This window comes from Capronia epimyces (genome assembly GCF_000585565.1).
Source record: "Capronia epimyces CBS 606.96 chromosome Unknown aczIQ-supercont1.7, whole genome shotgun sequence".
NCBI classification, from domain to species: Eukaryota; Fungi; Ascomycota; class Eurotiomycetes; order Chaetothyriales; family Herpotrichiellaceae; genus Capronia; species Capronia epimyces.
Genome location: NW_006912910.1, coordinates 323,674 through 341,983, shown reverse-complemented (window position 1 = coordinate 341,983; position 18,310 = coordinate 323,674). Strand labels below are relative to the sequence as shown.

The window sequence follows — 18,310 nt, the reverse complement described above, 5'->3', positions numbered from 1 at the left end:
ACGCCCAGGTTGGAATCCGCATTGTTCCAGAGGATTCGAACCCGAGGACGGCATCACACCACATCATGCATCCGAACCGACAGATTTTCAGAATCCTCCGGCGTCTTATAACCGGATGCAGACGGCTCCGGTGTCCCCGGTCCTCGCCCGGGCCCAAGAGGACTCGCTAGGCCGCTTCCTAACCCAGGAATGGGTGTAGCGAATCCGCTGGGAGGAGCAGGTGCTTTGATTCCTTCCGGGGATGCTGGGATGATCTCCGGCGGCAGATCGGGGATTTTGATCCGTTTGGCCTCGTTGTTATAACTCGCAGGAATGATCTGTCCGCTCGTCAGCACTGGTCAGTGTCATTGCATGAGTGCGGTCCGGCTCACCTCGATGATCTCATCTCGTGGGAAAGACAAGAAGGGAATGTCGGCGGCATTGCACGCCATCAGGTAGCCGTATAAAACACGAAGCACGCTTTCGTGGGCAATGATGAGGAGATCATTCTGCTCTCTTTCCAATTCCAGGATCACAGGCTCTAATCGGACAGCGACATCGTGGTAAGACTTGGAAGATCAGCCAGCGTCCTTGACATCAAAGTCTTGCAACATACCTCTGCTCGTGGGAATCTGTGATGGTATGGGTCAAGGTCGTGCTTCAATACTTCTTCGGGATATTCCTGGCGGATCCTTCGCTCTGACTTCTTCTCGCATACCCCGGGGTTCAACTGACTCATCTGAGATCTCTGTCTCACTTTGAACCCCTTGGCTTCGAGGAAGGTAGAAGTTTCCACCGTTCTTCGTCGGGTCGAAGTCCACACGATGAGCGGCTTCAGCGGGGTTTCAGTGCCCCCCTTTTCCAAAATGGCTTTTCTCTCCTCTTCCCGATGTTTTAGCAACGTCGCCGTCATTTTCTTCGCGTAGTCTCTTCCCTGAGGCGATAAGGAGGCGTCGGCCTTGAATGACTCCTCTTCCAGAGTTGTGCCTGCACGTGTAAAGTATGTGTGCCGAGATTTGATGTGTAAATTCAACAAATAAAAGACAATCCGATGCGAGAGATAGCCGAAGCTGGTGTTGTTGACCACCAGTCTCTGGCCGGCATTGATCATCTTAATCCAGTCGAGATCTTGTTCCTCCATGGTCTCAAAGTGCGGGATCTTGGCCGCGATCCGATTCAGATAATGCTTGACGGCGTCTGCCTCCGACCATCCCACATAGTCCGGAGAGGAGATTTTCACACTGCGGACATTCTCTTCGATTATCCGCTGGTCGTCGCAGCTGGATTCGATGAACAGCGTTTTGATATCGTGTTTCGCGAACTCTTTGGCCAGAGATCTCCGTCCCGCCGACAACGGGTTGACTGCATCGTAGATCGCGATCTGCCCATTTTCGTGGTTGAGAAAATGATAAATATCCTCTCTGCATTTCTTCAAGATCTTCTGCCGCAGCAAGACCGATGAAGCGGAGGCATTGACGAAGAAATAGTCGTCAGGCACATCCGTTCCTGGACCTACAATGGCTCTTCGATAGTCGCCCAGGTGGAAGATCCTCGTCTTGACTCCGAGCCAGCGAAGGTATCGAGCAAGGGCCACGGAAATATGTGTTTTGCCCCGGGCAGGCAGCCCTACCGTAGCAATCGCGATCCGCCCAGAGTGAAACAGACGCCCAGATTCAGTGCTGTACAGCTGGGCAGGTGCCAATTCGCTCTTCTCAGGAAGGTCGTGGATGGCGTCCACAAATGTACTCGACTTGCGTCGGTACCGAGGTGAATTCACCGCCGACTCGGCGGTCAACAAGGTGTCCATGATGGTGGAGGAACGTTGCTCAGATGGATATGGATTCGGTGAACATGGAACCGGCGGCAAGCTCAGAGAACCCGGATCTTGCGCCTATTACCTGGTCGAGCAAAGAAGACGCTCGATATATCAGGCGTGTCGTCGTTGCCACTGGGCGTCTCGTCACAAGTCCAACATCGACAGGGGGACGAATCTGCTGACAAGATAAGCAGGCCAGCCCCGGAGAGATATATAGTCTTCTGTTGGGCGAGCAGCGCCTGGGGAAGCACTGATTTGTCCGAGGCGTTGGTCAACGAGCAACCTCGTCCAAGTACGATAAAAGACCGGGGGAAGTGAGGGCCTGTCTGACAAAATAATTATCCCTGGACCAACGCCTTCGGCCGTCATATCGGACGGATCTCCGCGTCAGCCACTGTTCTTTTTCATCATTGGCTCGTTGGCCAAAGGGAGTTACTTGGCAGGCCTCTGTTCTCAGATTTCCCGCGCGCAGCAAAAAGTCGAGCTCTTGAATGACCTTACTAGCCAGCAATCTCCAATACTATCTAGGCAGTACACGAGAGCATCGCCAGCTCTTCATCCTTTCTCCCCTTGCCTCCTATACCTCATTGCCAACACCTTGCACGTCAGGAGGTAACGGTTGAACTGACAGGCGGTGCTCAACTCATCCAAATCGAGTCAAGCCCTGAAGTCATGGCGCTGGTCGAGGAGAAATCATCGTCATCTCCGTTGGCTCTCCTGACCGACAATGCCATCTCTGCGGCCCTCTCAGACACTTACTCGACCCTGCAGGAGAGAAGGAAACTTCTAGGGCTCGAGAACCCCGGAACTGTGGACAACATCGCCCGCGAAGTACAGAAAGATGTCCTCCTATCTAATTTCATGTTCTCCGGTCTGCGTTGCGACCTCCAGAAAGTCTTCAGCATCTCTCCTTTGTTTCGGCTACAGCATGGATTGGCAATGGGATCGCAGGCTCTGCCGCCCTGGCAGTTGATGGCGTTGTATGGCACTTCAAATGTACCTTCCGTCTGCCTCGTCAATTGAGGTCGTTGGCTAATGTACGACGCAGGTCTTCATGCAAGCCGCCTACTCCAGCGACAAGTCTCTGACGGCATGGGGAAATCTGAGATGGACCCCCCGATTTGTGACCAAAACGCAAACCTCAATCGATGCACGACAGGCGCAGGCAATGGTGCAGATCGAAAATGAATATACTGGTGAAGATTTCTCAGCCTCTCTCAAGGCCATCAGCCCTTCAATCCTTGAGGGCGGTTTAACTGGCATCGTCATTGGGAGCTATCTGCAATCGGTAACACCTAGAATCGCGCTCGGCCTCGAGGGCGTGTGGCAAAGAGCGGGGCTCAACACCAAGCCGGAGACTGCCCTGTCCTACTGTGCCAGATACAAGGGAACAGACTGGATCGCCAGCGCTCAATACCTTGCGCAAGGATCACTGGGAGCGTCATACTGGCGAAAGTTAAGCGACAAGGTGGAAGCCGGTGTTGACTGCCAACTGCAATTCGCTCCAGCCATGGGTGCTGGTATGTTTGGAGGCATCCGTCGTGAAGGGACCACCACGGTCGGCGTCAAATACAACTTCGCCGCATCCGTCTACCGGGCGCAGGTCGATAGTGCGGGTAAATTTGGTGTCGTACTCGAAAAGCGAGTTGCACCACCTGTAACATTGACCTTCGCCGCCGAGATAGACCAGTGGAAGGTGAGTGGTGGATTGAAGAGAGGTCTCCTGAGCATGCTTACTGACTTGTGCTATAGAACACCCACAAGCTCGGCCTCGCAGTCTCCCTCGAGGGCGCGCCAGAAGAGCTGCAAGAGATTGCCGAGCGGGCTGATACCCAGAACCAGCTCCCTCCGCCTATCTAAGCTGTCTTGCCCGCTCTGTTGATGCTTGTACTGCTCAGCGTAAGTGGCCAGATGAGATCTCTGGTAGCGGCTGCTCCAGAAGCATCTACCTCAGCCACGTTCTTCAAATATTTGTTTTACTACCCTCTTCACTCCTGAGCAAGCCCGCCGGACCGCAAGTTCCGTTGGGAAAAGAGTCACGATCGGTTGTTCTGGCGAGCGGAAGCCATCCAATCCCGTTTGCTTAGTGAAGGCGTTCTGACTTTCTGATTGTGACGTCTTTGGCATACCTCAGGGGAGCAAAAAAGGATGATCGAACTGGGCACTATTATTGTTGAGAAGGATGCCTGGCCTCTTTTCTGTACATGGGATCATGACGGAATCTGGTGGCGCGAGATTCAAAAGCCGCGACGGATGGATTCAGCCACGGAATCTGACATACTGCATAATAGAAGGCTTGTACCAACAACTCAGTTGGACCCCTTTGGATGTGTAAAGCTGGTCCTATTCTTGCCTCGTCAATCTGAGCGTGCACCCAGCCTCCTTCGCCACGTCCAGTTTCTGCCGGTAAATTGTGGATTCTTGATGCAGAGCAGCCACCTTCTAAGTCTAAGCAATGGCGCCCTTCAGAGCTCACCAACCAGCCTCTCACGACTCGTACCCTGTCAATTTGGTAGAGAAAGGAGACGCGCTGTTGAGCGATTTTTCGCCTACAGCTGACACTGCCTTAATAGTGCGCTATGGCAGCGACCGCAATTGGATTGGCTCTTGGACGGGCCGCACAGCAGGGCGCCAGGCATGATCCTGTGTCGGATACAGTCGACCGGGCAGGGATGCGATGCATGCATGAACAGGCCAGAGTTTGCCAGGTCACTGACCAGATTGGTGCTTCTGCATGAGCAAGGCATAGCTGTCTTCCAGTCAGCTGCTCCTCTGATCGACGCCTCTTCTGCTCAACTCTTTCTGCAGCTGGTTAGTGTGGACGAGGGACTCCTGAGGCTAAGAGAGATGCGTCCAGGGGGAAAAGGGGCGGTTGGTTTGGGGGAAAGAACAGCTGACTTAATGGGTTGAAATCTCGAAATCTTTGATCAACTCCGGGAGATCGTTCAACGAGGGTTGAGATTCGACAGCCTCGTCAACAAAACGAGGGTTTGGTGGTCCATACAAGCCTCACAACCAGCCGGACCTCGCGGTCCGAGTGACTTGTTGGAATGGGTGTGGACCGGGCTGTGCGCGAAGCGATGTCATTGGGACGAAAAGTCAACGCACCGGAGCTGTAGGTTTGTAAGGTGAGGCGAGCACTAGACTGCCTAAACCCCGTGCGAGTCGCACCGCATGCATCATCTTTTACGCCCAAAGTAAACTCCGTGGATTGCATGCCTGCCATGACGCACAGAGCCAGGAGACCTGCATTGAACAGGCGATAGAGCTGCTGCAATTCTGCACGTTTGACTGCGTCCCTGTGTGTACCTAAGGGGCCTTAAACCCTATCATGTTCATCGGCCACACCGTTTAGGTACATTTTCCTTATTGATGTGTTGATTCAGCTAAATTGTCAACAAGAATAGCCATGGATGGATCAAGAGATCGACAAGGATGGATCACCTGTGCGACACGACGCCTCCCGCCTTGCAATTAAAACAGGGATGGCCAAGGGGCGAGCGGCTGTGCGTGCGAGTGGATGGATGACTTCCGTCGCTGGCACTGGTCAGCCCGACAACTGTCTCTGACTCTCTGGCATGCAGCCGCAAATTGCTGTCTCGTGTATCAATTGGTAGTGCGCGTCCACCGTCTAGGATGTTACGCATCCTCCCGAACGTTATCGGAGCGTCGATAATCTGTAACATGCTGAAAGCCTTACAGTGGCGGAGGCTAGATCTGGGCAATGATATTCTTGCACCTCAACTTTGCCAATTGACCGAGTTGATCGTGCGACTCTCGCGCCGTTCGGTGGAGGGTTCGAGAATTGTGAGCATCCTCGTTGCTGGCCTATTTTATCCACCTTTCAACAACGATTACTCGTGCCCGCCACTTAACGAGTATTTTGAGTTTCGGTCAGAGTATGGAGCATGATGGAGAAGTCCAGCCAGACTATTTTTCACCTGGCCTCGACAGTGGCTGTTGGGAGGCTTGATCTGTCGAAACTCAGCTTCCGAAAGGCTTTTTAGCGGGCGCCGGATGACGTTGAGGGCATCCCTGTAGTCTGGCAACCATCATGTCTGTATGGCCACTGTTCGTCGAAGCGACCCGCCGGGCCCATACAGTCGCATGCTCTATTTTATGTTATGCTGCCCGTGCCATGCCTGTGGGCTTGGACTGAGATTCCCCAGGCGCCCGCCCTCTACTAACCTCCAAAGGTGTTTTTGCAAGCTGTCAGGCTGCATCTCCGATTTTGGCAGCATAAGCGATGGCTCTGGCCATCCTCTGCTCTAACTCACAGAGCCGTTCGGTAATTGTTGCACATTCGAGCTTCGAGCGGCTGGCAACAAGGGCAGGGGCGCCGCGAAAAAGATGTTCATTCGTGTCAAGGCACGGGCGCTGGGATTTCAATTGGTTGTGGCCATAGGAGAACTGGAGGAGCACGTGGAGGGAGACTTCTTGTCCAGAGCGCTATTCGCACTTAGCAGACGATCCAGTCAAAGAGCGATGCCACAGAGTCTTTAGGTCCCTCTTCTCTCGGAAATGGGTGAGATCTGTCTGGTCAAGACGCTGCCAGGCCCTGGAGGGGGGGCTTGTCGACGGGAGGTCGGGAGTCAGTGTGGACCTGACCCTCTCAGCAGGCGAGCCTAAAGCCATTCGTGAGCGATGAATGGATTTCCTGGGTCAAGGTGTGGTTTTTTCTTAGTGATGATGGGGACATCATGCACCAGTGCGGGCTTTGAGGGGGCATCATCTGACCTGCGTTGCTCCTCGGACCTCCAGTGCCTTGCCTCGCCTCGCCTTTTTCTGCAGGTCTGCTGGTGTGCTCCCCTACTCGCCTGTTTTCCACCTCTCATGCTACTAGAGTCGTCGCTCGAATGAGTTTGTCACATCCTTCTGTTACTGGCCCTTTCAACCTGTCCCTAGATTGAACTCCTCGCATTATTGGCGGACGAATGGTGCGTGAGAGTGGTCAGAGATGCTGATGTCTCGAGAGGAATTAGGGAGCCTGTTGAGCATGAGGATCTTCAACTCGATTGCTCTGTGCGACACCACTCCGAGGCCGGGTCTGTAAACAAGTCAATCTCATGTTTGTCCGGATTTGTTGAGATCTCTCGGGCTCAATAGCAGGAGCCAGTACTCCGTACCTACAGAATAGTCAGCCGTGGGCATGATTCCTGGTGTTCGCAGTCCAGGGCACAGTTGTGAATTTTTCGCCGTCAAGACCCGCCTAAGGAGCCCTGAGCTGCATCTTGCAGCTGGCTGCGCCTGTGCCTGCGCTGCACTGTCCTGCGCTAACAGGGCCATATGCCCAAAACAATAAACCCTACCTGGCCTACAGTACCCTACCGTAGCTACTGCTCTTGTGAGCATAGAGTGCTGTACAGTGGCCCTGCCCAGGTGCAGTGCCCCAGAGCCCGTTCCTTTAGACATTACTACTTCTTTTAAAGATCCTCCAACTGCGCTGCGCTGCACTTTCCCTTCCCCCTTCAACATTCTTCTGCGAGGCCAACAGAACAGGTGGTGTTCATGTTATTGTTCGTCAAGCGAGGAATAGCCACTGTCCAAGTCACTTCGCCTTCATCCTCGTCCCTGCTTCTTCCACCCTGAGTCGACTTACCGTCATAGACCTACTTCTTCTACCTCAGAACTCTTTCATCCTCATCCTTACTCTCACCATCTACCACTCCTCGTTCTCTTTGCCACCCTACGCACCCGGGCTGTACGCTCTGCCTCTCCGCCTGCTGTCAACAACCCTCGTCTCCCCGGTTTCATCATCGCTGCGCAGGTTCCCACACCTCATTTCTGAAAGCCTCACCTACGCAAAGTGGGGAAATTAGCGCTTCTTCCGCCAACCCTCACCTGCTCCTCCACCCTCTTGACCCTCGACCGTCTCTTTCCCTCGAGTCTCGACATCGCCAATCCTCCCGCGGTCGCCGCAAAGCCTTGCCGTCCCCGGTTTCGAGATTTCGGTACCCGTCTGTTTCGCCTCGTCTGCCAACGCTCCTTCACCTCCTCGCGTCGCTCCTTTGTTCAGAATTGCCGCCTGTCTACCCAACCACTCCGTCGCCAAGGTGGATCCCACACTCCCCTAGCACTCGACAATGTCGCAAAACAGGCCTGGAGGAGCTTTCTCCGGCTTGCGCATGGGTGGTAGGTTTCCTTTTCTCCTTTTGTGATACGACACGCCTGGTGGTGTTTTGGGGGCACGTGCGCTGACAACTGTTCCCAGAGGTGGTACGAGAAAAGGTGCAGGACGGCCTCACGGGCGAGACAAGAGAGATGCAATATACCCAGTGCAAGATAGTTGGCAATGGTTCGTTTGGCGTAGTCTTCCAGACAAAGCTGTCGCCCAGCGGAGAGGATGCGGCGATCAAGCGAGTCCTTCAAGACAAACGATTCAAGGTAAGCGAGCTGGGTTTCATCTCCCCACTGACATCCCAAAAGCATCCACTGACATTATGCAGAACCGTGAGTTGCAGATCATGCGCATTGTCCGCCATCCGAATATCGTAGAGCTGAAGGCATTCTACTATTCAAACGGTGAACGGGTATGCGTCCTTCGCCCTCACTAAGATTCTGCCATACCGCAACTAACCACCTCCCGTTCATAGAAAGATGAAGTGTACCTCAATCTCGTCCTCGAATATGTCCCAGAGACAGTCTACCGCGCCTCGCGCTACTTCAACAAGATGAAGACGACCATGCCCATCTTGGAGGTCAAGCTTTACATCTACCAGCTGTTCCGATCCTTGGCCTACATCCATTCGCAAGGAATCTGTCACCGGGACATCAAGCCGCAGAATCTGTTGCTTGACCCAGCCACGGGAGTGTTGAAGCTGTGTGATTTTGGAAGTGCAAAGATCTTGGTCGAGAACGAGCCAAATGTTTCTTACATTTGCTCTCGCTACTATCGTGCTCCGGAGTTGATTTTTGGTGCCACAAACTACACCACCAAGATCGGTATGTACCTTGGGCGTCTCTTCCTATCTAGTTTCCGGACTAACACGCATAGACGTCTGGTCAACTGGCTGTGTTATGGCCGAATTGATGCTGGGTCAACCCTTGTTCCCTGGAGAGTCAGGCATAGATCAACTCGTGGAGATCATCAAAGTCCTTGGTACCCCAACCAGGGATCAGATTCGTACCATGAACCCAAACTACATGGAGCACAAATTCCCTCAGATCAAGCCTCATCCGTTTAATAAGGTTTTTCGGAAGGCAACGCCCGACGCGATCGAGTTAATTTCTGCTCTCCTGGAATATACCCCAACTCAACGACTGTCCGCCATTGAAGCCATGTGCCACCCCTTCTTTGACGAATTGAGAGACCCCAGCACCCGCCTTCCTGATTCCCGTCATGCTGGCGGACCTCCACGCGAACTTCCCCCTCTATTTGACTTCTCCCGACATGGTTTGTGACCTCCTCTACTCTGGTGTTTGCATATATGAGGCTAATTTGTCGTCCAGAACTATCGATTGCGCCCCATCTCAACTCGAAACTCGTCCCACCCCATGCACGATCACTCCTGGCAGCCAAGGGTATCGATCTGGACAACTTGACTCCACTTTCCAAGGAGGAAATGATGGCTCGACTTGATTGATTCAAGCCCAGCCAAAATCTGTTACGACGTGACGCCGAGAGGGATTTTGTCCATTGATGTGCCCATCATTGTATGCAGGTTCATTGGCGTCCACGCAACATGCATCGGAGACTGCTACAGCTAGCATTCAGTCATCATGTGTCTAGATAGATATCTCTCAGAGTGAGAAGGTATCTGTCCCGAACGGGAGCCAATGGCTTTTTCTTGCAGGTCGCAAATGGGACTGGAGGCTCGTGAGTGACCTTCCAAAAACGGGGTTGAGCTGGATGTTTTACAAAAATCGACCGTTTCTGGTCCGGCAGGGAAAGTGTGCTCTGGTTATTGGGTCAGCGTGTCTACCCTACGAATGGGAGGGAGGGAAATTTGAACCGGAGCTGAGACATTGGGCAGATGGTTCTGTGCTCAGAATATGCAACGGATGGCACACAGCTGTGCGTATATTGCTACTGCGTACACGTCGAGGAGGACGACGCTTTTAGACGATTTCAATCACAGAAAATCGAGAGGGCCCCTGTTGGGTGCGAACTTATCCTACAATTACTCCCAGCCCATAGAGTAGAAGACTGGCTCGTTTTCACCCAGGCGCCATTTGGAGATGAAATGGAAAGGGAAAGGGTTTCATTTTAGCAAACGCTCCAAGAAGTTCCCGATCGACACTGGAGGCCATACTCACGATGTATCTGTACTTTCCACACGTCTCATTTCACGCTATATCCACAACCGTCGATTTTCCTCCCTGTACCCCATCATGATCAATTGTAGTTCAAGGATCGCTCTCAACAGTCACCACCCAGATCGTACGGGAGGGATCCGGTCGAGTCCAAGCGGGGAGCCATCATCCCAACCCCGACGTCGAATATTAATTAACACTCCGTCTGTTCCAGGCAGGCAGGCAGGCAGGCAGGCAATATGATATGTGCAGGGAAATCGAGAGCGGAAAAGCTAGCCTCGTCAGGGCAACGCCTTCTCTCTCCTTTCCCTACCGATGGAGACATGCCCGAGGCATAGATATCCCGAATGCCTTTGACGTATAGATGACACCGGAAGCAACAAAGACGCGACTCATACCTGGACTGGTCTCCGGCTAAATGAAATCGCTGGATATCCACGTGGATTGACGTTCGGAATACTGGTCCCAATGCTGTACAAGGTAGTGCTAGGTCTAGGTCTAATTCAACGCCAATCTACGCCAGCTCGTCCAAGAATCGCTGGTCAATTACATATTACTTCCATCATCGCCGGATTTTCTTGCACTCCGCCGAGAGATGCACGGCCACCATCGTCCTCAACCTCCTGGGTGATCGCCCCAGATTCCCGGTCCTGGTCTGCTTCGTTCACTCCAGTTTAGACAGCTTGGTCAGTTTATCGAACATCTCATCGTTTGGTTTGCGATAACTGCCACCCAGTCGATCCCAGAGGGTAGTGAACTGTCCGTAATTACACCGGAAGTAATAATGGTGAAGACTGTGGCACGCGGCTCCATTGATAATGGCAGACTTGGCATAGTATTCTCCGTCGTGGATGAGGATGGTCCACATGTTGATGAAGGCGAATAGGAAGATGTATGCGAACTTTTGTAAAGGGAAGAGGAACGGGAAGAGGTGGTAGGGGATAGATTGCGCAAATCCGTCGATTGGATGGAAGGCGTGAGAGGCGTAGGGAGTCGGCATGATCCATTTGTGGTGTGGTTTATGAAGGACTCTGTAGACAGGCGGGTAATGTAGACCGCGGTGGATCCAGTATATGCAGAAGTCGGTGAAAAGGACGAAGAGAGGGAATTGGAGGACGTTATAAAATCGAAAAGGCGCCTCGGCGGCGCTGTCATAGAGCTTGGAGTATCCTCGTACTTCGGCCAGCATACACGCGGCGGTCAAAAGGGACATGCCCGGCATGGCCTTCTGAGTCTGCGCAATCTCCAAGCGAATCTGGTTCTTGAGGTATTTCGGGTGTTCAAAGGTTTTCTTATCGAAGACAAAGACGTAGGAAAGCGTGGCGAAGAGAAAATACAATATGATGCCGAAAATCCTGTCAAAATCCATGAGCATTTGAAGGGACGGCTGTTCCAGGTCATAGACGCTCACCACACTATAAAGAATAGACTGATGGCCTGTCTGAAAATGTTGTCTCGCGGCCAGGCGCTGCTGTAGGTCCAGTCGGTAGGCTGGAGACTGATATACCTTGACGCGGGTTCAAAGACGTAGGTGTATTGGGGCGCCGCGGTTGCTCCCTCCCGCATACTCGAAAACGTGGATGTGCTTCCATTGCTGAACTGGTATGAGAGGTATGAGGATGGGCTTGCAGGTAGCAGGGTCGCGTAGAGGCGGTCTAAAACAAGGGTGTCGGCGATTTCGAGGACGATATCCATGGTGAAGGCGGAGGGATGGTCGGCCCTCAACTAGAATGTATTTTGAACGGTTCGGTCTTAGGAAGCTCCCAGAGGTTGGCGCAGGCCGGGTAAGGTGCAGGAGGATATCTGCTGCACTGGCAGGGCGAAGTCAGCCGGCGATGCGGTTGGGATTGTATTTCTCATCAAGACGGAAGGGGAGGGAAACGCGGCAGCTAAAATAAATATTAATTAAGGATAGAAGTGGCGTGAAATGGCTCAGGGCAGATCCGAAGCCCCTTAGCCCCGATAACGGGCTTTCAGTATGGCAGGAAAACTCCACCAAATCATTATTCGGACCACTGCCGGCGTGAGCCTACGCCTGTGCTCGAAGCGCGGGCGCCGGGCGGTGGTGTGAGTGGGAGCCGGTGGAGGAAGGGCAAGGTCGGCAATTGGTTTACAGAGGTAGCTTTGTATATTGTACATGTATTCCGTATATGAGACAATCAATATTAATTAGACATAGTACGACTGAGACCAGTCTCTCTCGCATGCTGTTGTCGGGATGCTTTCTTTCGTCCCAACTCCCGGCAGCCTTGCATGACTTGGTTCCCTGGGGCCCGCCTTGTCATGTGACGTGAAGCCTCAGTTCACGTCACATGACTGCTTCTCTGTCCTGCGCTGCTTCAACTTCCACACAATAATGGATGGGTCTCTCGACGATGGGTCTCTCGACGATTGCTCTACCGTCTTTCGTCTTTCGTCTTGACCCGAGATGGTGACCACCTCGATGTTGGGGGTTCCAGCTGCATCAATCCCTCAGTCCCGCAGCTCACTCCCATGATATCTGGCCCATGACGTCCCAACCCAGGCATGGCCTCTCACCTGCCTCTGTCGAGACCATTGCAGGCCTTTCTGCAGGTTTGGTCGCAACCATCATTGTTCATCCCCTGGACATGATAAAGACGAGGCTCCAAGGTAGGCTATATGACCAAACTTTTGGCGAGAATTGGACTGACAATGGCCTGTACCAGTCGATACCTCTGCCCATCCTCTTCTCAACTCCTCCCGGTCCGTCCTTCGTGACATTTGGCGCAATGAGGGTTCTGCACGGATTTCAGCCCTATACCGCGGGCTCACTCCCAATTTGGTGGGCAATTCTGCAGGTTGGGGCCTATACTTCTTGTGGTATCGCAAAGCTCAAGATGTGATTCGCAAAATTCGAGGGTACCAACAAGATCAGCGACTTACATCAGTTGATTACCTGTCTGCGTCGGCCCTCTCTGGTGCCCTATCGGCAGTACTCACAAACCCGATTTGGGTAGTCAAGACACGCATGCTTTCCACCTCGGCCACACAAACGGGTGCATACCAGGGCTTGGTCTCGGGCCTACGCTCAATATACAGAACGGAGGGTGTCCGTGGCTTCTTCCATGGGATAACCCCTTCGCTTGTAGGGGTTAGTCACGGAGCGTTGTACTTTGTGGCATACGAAAAGCTCAAATTCTGGCGAAGACAGTCTCAGAAAACGGATAAACTTAGCAACATGGATACTCTGATGACATCCTCCTTGTCAAAGATATTTGCAGGGTTGTTGACCTACCCACACCAGTTGGTGCGTGCCCGACTGCAATCACACGACCCAACTGCAACCACCTACGTCCGAAGACCCGGCATCATCGCCTTGATCAAACAGATCTGGTATAACGAAGGGATCGTGGGCTATTACAAAGGCCTGTTTCCTAATCTCCTCCGTGTTGTCCCGAGCACATGTGTGACCTTTCTAGTATACGAGAATGCTCGTTGGAGTCTCCCGAGGATGTTTGGTACGCTAGAGTAACATGTAGGTAGCTTGCAGTGGCACCAATGCTCAGCCTTGTGTTCGTCTACTTTTCTGCCTCACCCACGGTCACTACACACCACCACCACCACCACCACAGCCTTGGCGGCCACATTCACAGCATCACGGCCAACACTTCACCCAACACTTCACCGCAGCTGAATAATGACCGGTTCATATATTATTGCCGCGAGATTCCTCCCAACAATCCACCGAGACAAACCCAGGCCTCGATGGTCTAGGTGTTTGGACGGTGGTTTGTTAACCACTCTCTCTAAGCAAACCAAAAAAGTTCGAGCCCTCCCGAAAGAAATCCTGGGTACAACCCCGGTCTTGCGAGGTAGAAGAGCGTGTGATTTCCCCTCCTGGGGTAAAACACCGTTGGCCAGACAAGATCGGTGTGTTGTACAGCACCCACCGGGGTTTTCACTTGGTTCCAACCTGCTTCTAGAAGACCCTAAGAACGGGGAAATTGCTAGGAGGTCAGCTTGGTTCAATAAGTTTTTTGCCTTTTTGGTATTTTTTTCCCTTGCCAGATCGAACATGTGACATGATTTTGTTGTCACTGCCACGGATTTGACCCGGAAAGCGGAGAAGAAAGACATTATAAGAGCAGACAAGCGACTGCATGTTTGAACCCTCAAGGGCGAGTTTGAACCCCATCTATTCCTGTGGAACATTGTTTCTCATGGTCGACAACTGCTGTGCCCATTACCGGCGCACTAGGCCTAATCCATGCCAGGAGAAGGATCAACTGACTGGAACGCTGTGTGGATAACGGTGTCATCCAAACCATTCCACGGCCACCTCCGGACCGGTGGCCTTACTCCAGCCTCACTCCGTTGATCACCCTTGTTTTTCTGGAAGGTCACGAGATGCAGTCAGCAAGATGAATGGACGGCGTCATCGTCATCAGAGATGTTAAACGAGACAGCATTCTTGAAGTGCAACGCTTCAATCCGACGGTCGTCTCTACTTTGATGTGCGACAGCTGGCGTCATCCTGGCCCTCTGGTACCTGCATGCATAAGTTCAGGGCTCGGGCCTAGCGTGATGTGCTGAGCAATTTATCTTCCGACAGGAGATACGCCGATTCGGCCACCGCACACCAGGTTAAGAGAGTGCGTGGTGTGGTCAAAACTAAAACAGCCGTCCCGAGAGCAACGACGGGAGCTTGCAACGGCACGACGCATTCGACGCGAGAGGCGAGTTCCGGGGGATTGTCCTTGCGCCACCACACTTTTGATTCGCGAGAATGCACGTCTTGGGCAGGTGGGAGGAAACGAAAAAGCAATTTCTCTGCAATGCATCATTGGCGGTAAATAGCGCAACGTCACAAGGGACAAATTGTATCTGGCAAGGACGGTGAACGCCAGAAGAAAGAAGAAAGAAGAAAGAAGGAGCCCAAGATGCAGCATGACTGTCTTGTGATGCTATCGTGTCGAGACATGTCGATGATTCTTGCTGAGTTGAACATTGGCTTGCTGCACCATTGGGTCCTCAGCCAGCACTACATGGTGCCCCTTGTCTGTGGCGGCGCCAGGCTTAGGGCCCTAAGGTCCGTGGAGCGAGTAATATGTACAGATACTCTGTGTATAGTATAGTACTCAGTACTACTGTAACCTGAGGCATTCGGGCGGAATTACATTCGTATGGTGGGCCTGCCCTGCAGCCATCCCTGTTCCTGATGCTACAGAGTGAGTACGAGTAAGGACGGATGCAAACTACTCTGGAGTCTGTACGGATACTGTAGTCTGTAGTCTGTACTCCATACTCGCTACTCTGTCGATCGGTACGGATGGATAGTGGGCTCCTTAGGCATTGGCCATCCCACAACGAATCGCCAGTGCACTACGAAGCATGAAGCGCGCGTCCGGAGTACAGAATAGTATGCATTGCATCGCATTGCATCCGTACTTACCACTTACCTAGGTACTTGCTGTACTTGATAGGTACCTACTCCGTACTCCGAAGCACGGTATCCATACTGGCACTCTGAGGTACGTAGGTACCTTAGGTACGTACGTAGTTCGATGTCCCCATACTCTGACTGACTGACTACCAGAGACCTAGGGAAATCTGCCTTGCCATAGGTCAGGTAGGCTTTTACCTAGGGAGGTACCTCCTATTAGTAGCCTCATATATGCACACACCAGAGCAGAGGAGGTCACTAGGACACCTAAGGCACCTAATTATCGCAGGTAGGTGACCTACATATGTTACGGCTCCGTCAGTGTCGGTGTCGGTGTCGGTCGGCGTCGGCTGTTATGATGGAGAAGTGAGTGACCAAGTCCCACCGATCCCGTTCCCATTTTTCTTCCAAAGGTGTTACAGAGCAATCTTCTGGAATTCTTCTAGCGCCAGACAGGGGACAGTGGACAGTGGACACGGCTGCTTCAGCCTGGCACTCAACTCGGCCAAATTAAACTAAACTAAACTGACCGCTCCTCATCTCCACTAAATATTACTGTGTTAGGTCCGTATGTATCGGTACATCGAGATCAGACACCAGACACCAGACACCACTACTGTACGACGTATGGAGTACGTACCCAACTATTCAATACTACTGGGGCTGTGGTGTGGGCTTGAGACTTTAGTTTAGACTTGACTTTCGACGCTACTGATACCCACTGCACTGCACCTACCTACACCTACACCTACACCTGCCTCTACATACTTCTGTTCTGTACGCTGTGCTCTGGAAGGGGGTATGTACTGTACACTGTAGTAACATGACTCTTCGTATAGACATAGACATTTCCCCTCTGTTCTGCTCTGTATGTCAACTCGTCCCGGCGAAGGAATTACATATAGTGATCTCCTGTGGTGATCCTCCTGTGGATTAGACTGACAATAACAAGACGACAACCTGGAATGCAGCTCCTTCACTGTCGAGTCTCATTCTGCGTAGGTCTACATACCCAGTAAGGCGCTTAGCAACCAGTCATGGCAACCGGCATCACGCCCAGAGTCTCGGCTTTTCAGAACAGATCAAATTGTCAAGTACAGTATATCCTCGCTCGGCAGCGACAGTCTGTCTGTATGATTCAAAAGGAACCCCCTCAACCATACCAAACCAAACCACAAACGCGCAAAAGGTATCTTCGCTCAGTAACGACGGACGGCCGCTCAAAATCAAAATCAAAATCAAAATCAACCCCAAATCAAACAAATAGCACCAAAACAGACTATCAACTTTTTCCTTCCCCAAGGTATGCTGGCCCCTTTTTTTGGTCTTTGTTCCTGCTGTCGATATACTGGTAGGGTGGACGAACCACCCAAACAAAGCAAGGGAAGGAGAAGTTCGTGAAACATAGTCACATAATACATATGCGCCACCCCTCAGAGAGGCGCTATCATCGCTTTTTGGGAGAGAGAGGGAGGGAAACGGCCCAAGTATCCGTACAGGTACAGGTTCCCTCATGGCGCTGTCGCCTCGAAATTTCCTCGATCCTCCCTAGTCATGTTCGGCTCACAAGAAACCACCATACAATTGCTTCTCATAACAAACAGAATGGTTTTCCTTCTCAGAAAGCTCATCATCGAGAACGACAGTCATTTGGGTCAATTTTAAAATGACCCTTGGGAATTTTGTGGCTCGTTCTCGATTTCGCGGAACAATCCCTCAGGCGCGCAGGCAGTCGAAATATGAACAGCTGACATTCATCTTCAGTAGCTTGGGATGACAACCGTGCCGAAATGACCGGATCCTGGATATTTAGAGCTCGAGTGAAGCAGTGAGGTGGTGCTGTGTAGTCTGATCCTGTTGCTGCTGTCTCAAGACGGTTCACGGGTTCAGGGCTGGTCGGGATGAACGATAACCTCGACCTTGCGACCTTTCCCCCGTCCCTTGATTCCCTTGTTGCTGTGCTTATAGAGGTCTTGGAAATACCTCCTCAACTCCGCTTCCTCCTCGTCCACTTCATTTTGAGCGAATTGTTGGGAGAGTCTCGCCAATGTTTCTTTATGAAACTTGTTCATGTGTGCTTTGAGGTTTCCCAATTGTGTAAAGACCTTGCCGGCATGGCCCTCTTCAACACCCCGGCAACCGTCCAAGATGCATTCATACTTCCGGCCCCGGGCCCCAGGATCAGACGAAGATCTCTTGCGATTGGGTCGTTGACCAATATGCCGTCGTTCGTGAGTCCGCAGGTTGCCCAATTGAGAGAAGGATTGCCGACATGTCGGGACAGAACACGTGTAGGGCTTTTCCCCGGTATGGGAACGGAGATGGATCTTCAAATGGGTTTGTTGAGAAAAGAACTTTCCGCAATCGGGATGAGGGCAAAGGTGCCTCTTGGGTTTCCCACTGGAGTCGCTGGGTTGAAGTTGATGCTGAGGTTGAGGAAGCGTTGGGGCGGGCAGTATCGCCTTCATGAGCGAATCGACCTCCGAGGCCGCCTCTGGTGGAGAGGATTGCTGTGGCAGGATAGGAGGCGTCGTCCGGCTAGACGAAACCATGGAGTCAAGGTTCGGCCGTTCTGAGAGATCAAAAGAGAAATAACTCGAGGGGGCTTCTGAATAGGTGGACAGGCCGTCATCAAAGTTGCCCTTCTCTTCACCAGCCCAACTCGCCGGAGTCAAGGGATCCTGGCCATTGAAGAACTCTAAGGAGGTGAAACCAAACTCGGACATGTTCGCGAAGGTATGCGCACGCTGGAGAGTGGCAGGTGCCGGTTCGAAGGCGCTGAGCGCATCATATTCGTACACATCATCGACTGGGACGGGCTGAAGATAGAAATTCGGCGGGAAGGATTGGCTGGTCAT

The 18,310-nt window shown here is 52.4% G+C and overlaps 6 protein-coding genes across 6 annotated transcripts; 3 read left to right on the top strand and 3 right to left on the bottom strand.

The window, feature by feature from the left end:
- Positions 1-53: 53 nt before the first annotated feature.
- Positions 54-1,786, bottom strand: A1O3_07923 (elongator complex protein 2; the record flags this gene model as incomplete). The annotated part of the gene is made up of 3 exons (XM_007738028.1): positions 54-317; positions 372-548; positions 596-1,786. 3 exons carry the CDS (start codon positions 1,784-1,786, stop codon positions 54-56), a joined length of 1,632 nt encoding a protein of 543 aa, XP_007736218.1.
- A 681-nt stretch (positions 1,787-2,467) lies between these two features.
- A1O3_07922 (mitochondrial import receptor subunit TOM40) lies at positions 2,468-3,655 on the top strand (the record flags this gene model as incomplete). The annotated part of the gene is made up of 3 exons (XM_007738027.1): positions 2,468-2,791; positions 2,844-3,491; positions 3,548-3,655. The coding sequence occupies 3 exons, from the start codon at positions 2,468-2,470 to the stop codon at positions 3,653-3,655; spliced, it is 1,080 nt and encodes a 359-aa protein (XP_007736217.1).
- Positions 3,656-7,878: 4,223 nt separating this feature from the next.
- On the top strand, positions 7,879-9,378 carry A1O3_07921 (CMGC/GSK protein kinase; the record flags this gene model as incomplete). Its single annotated transcript, XM_007738026.1, has 6 exons — positions 7,879-7,927; positions 8,007-8,179; positions 8,242-8,325; positions 8,389-8,737; positions 8,790-9,188; positions 9,245-9,378. The coding sequence occupies 6 exons, from the start codon at positions 7,879-7,881 to the stop codon at positions 9,376-9,378; spliced, it is 1,188 nt and encodes a 395-aa protein (XP_007736216.1).
- A 1,334-nt stretch (positions 9,379-10,712) lies between these two features.
- A1O3_07920 (C-5 sterol desaturase) lies at positions 10,713-11,743 on the bottom strand (the record flags this gene model as incomplete). Its single annotated transcript, XM_007738025.1, has 2 exons — positions 10,713-11,403; positions 11,460-11,743. The coding sequence occupies 2 exons, from the start codon at positions 11,741-11,743 to the stop codon at positions 10,713-10,715; spliced, it is 975 nt and encodes a 324-aa protein (XP_007736215.1).
- An 812-nt stretch (positions 11,744-12,555) lies between these two features.
- On the top strand, positions 12,556-13,541 carry A1O3_07919 (uncharacterized protein; the record flags this gene model as incomplete). Its single annotated transcript, XM_007738024.1, has 2 exons — positions 12,556-12,679; positions 12,736-13,541. 2 exons carry the CDS (start codon positions 12,556-12,558, stop codon positions 13,539-13,541), a joined length of 930 nt encoding a protein of 309 aa, XP_007736214.1.
- A 3,797-nt stretch (positions 13,542-17,338) lies between these two features.
- A1O3_07918 (krueppel-like factor 1/2/4) lies at positions 17,339-18,310 on the bottom strand (the record flags this gene model as incomplete). The annotated part of the gene is made up of 1 exon (XM_007738023.1): positions 17,339-18,310. One exon carries the CDS (start codon positions 18,308-18,310, stop codon positions 17,339-17,341), a length of 972 nt encoding a protein of 323 aa, XP_007736213.1.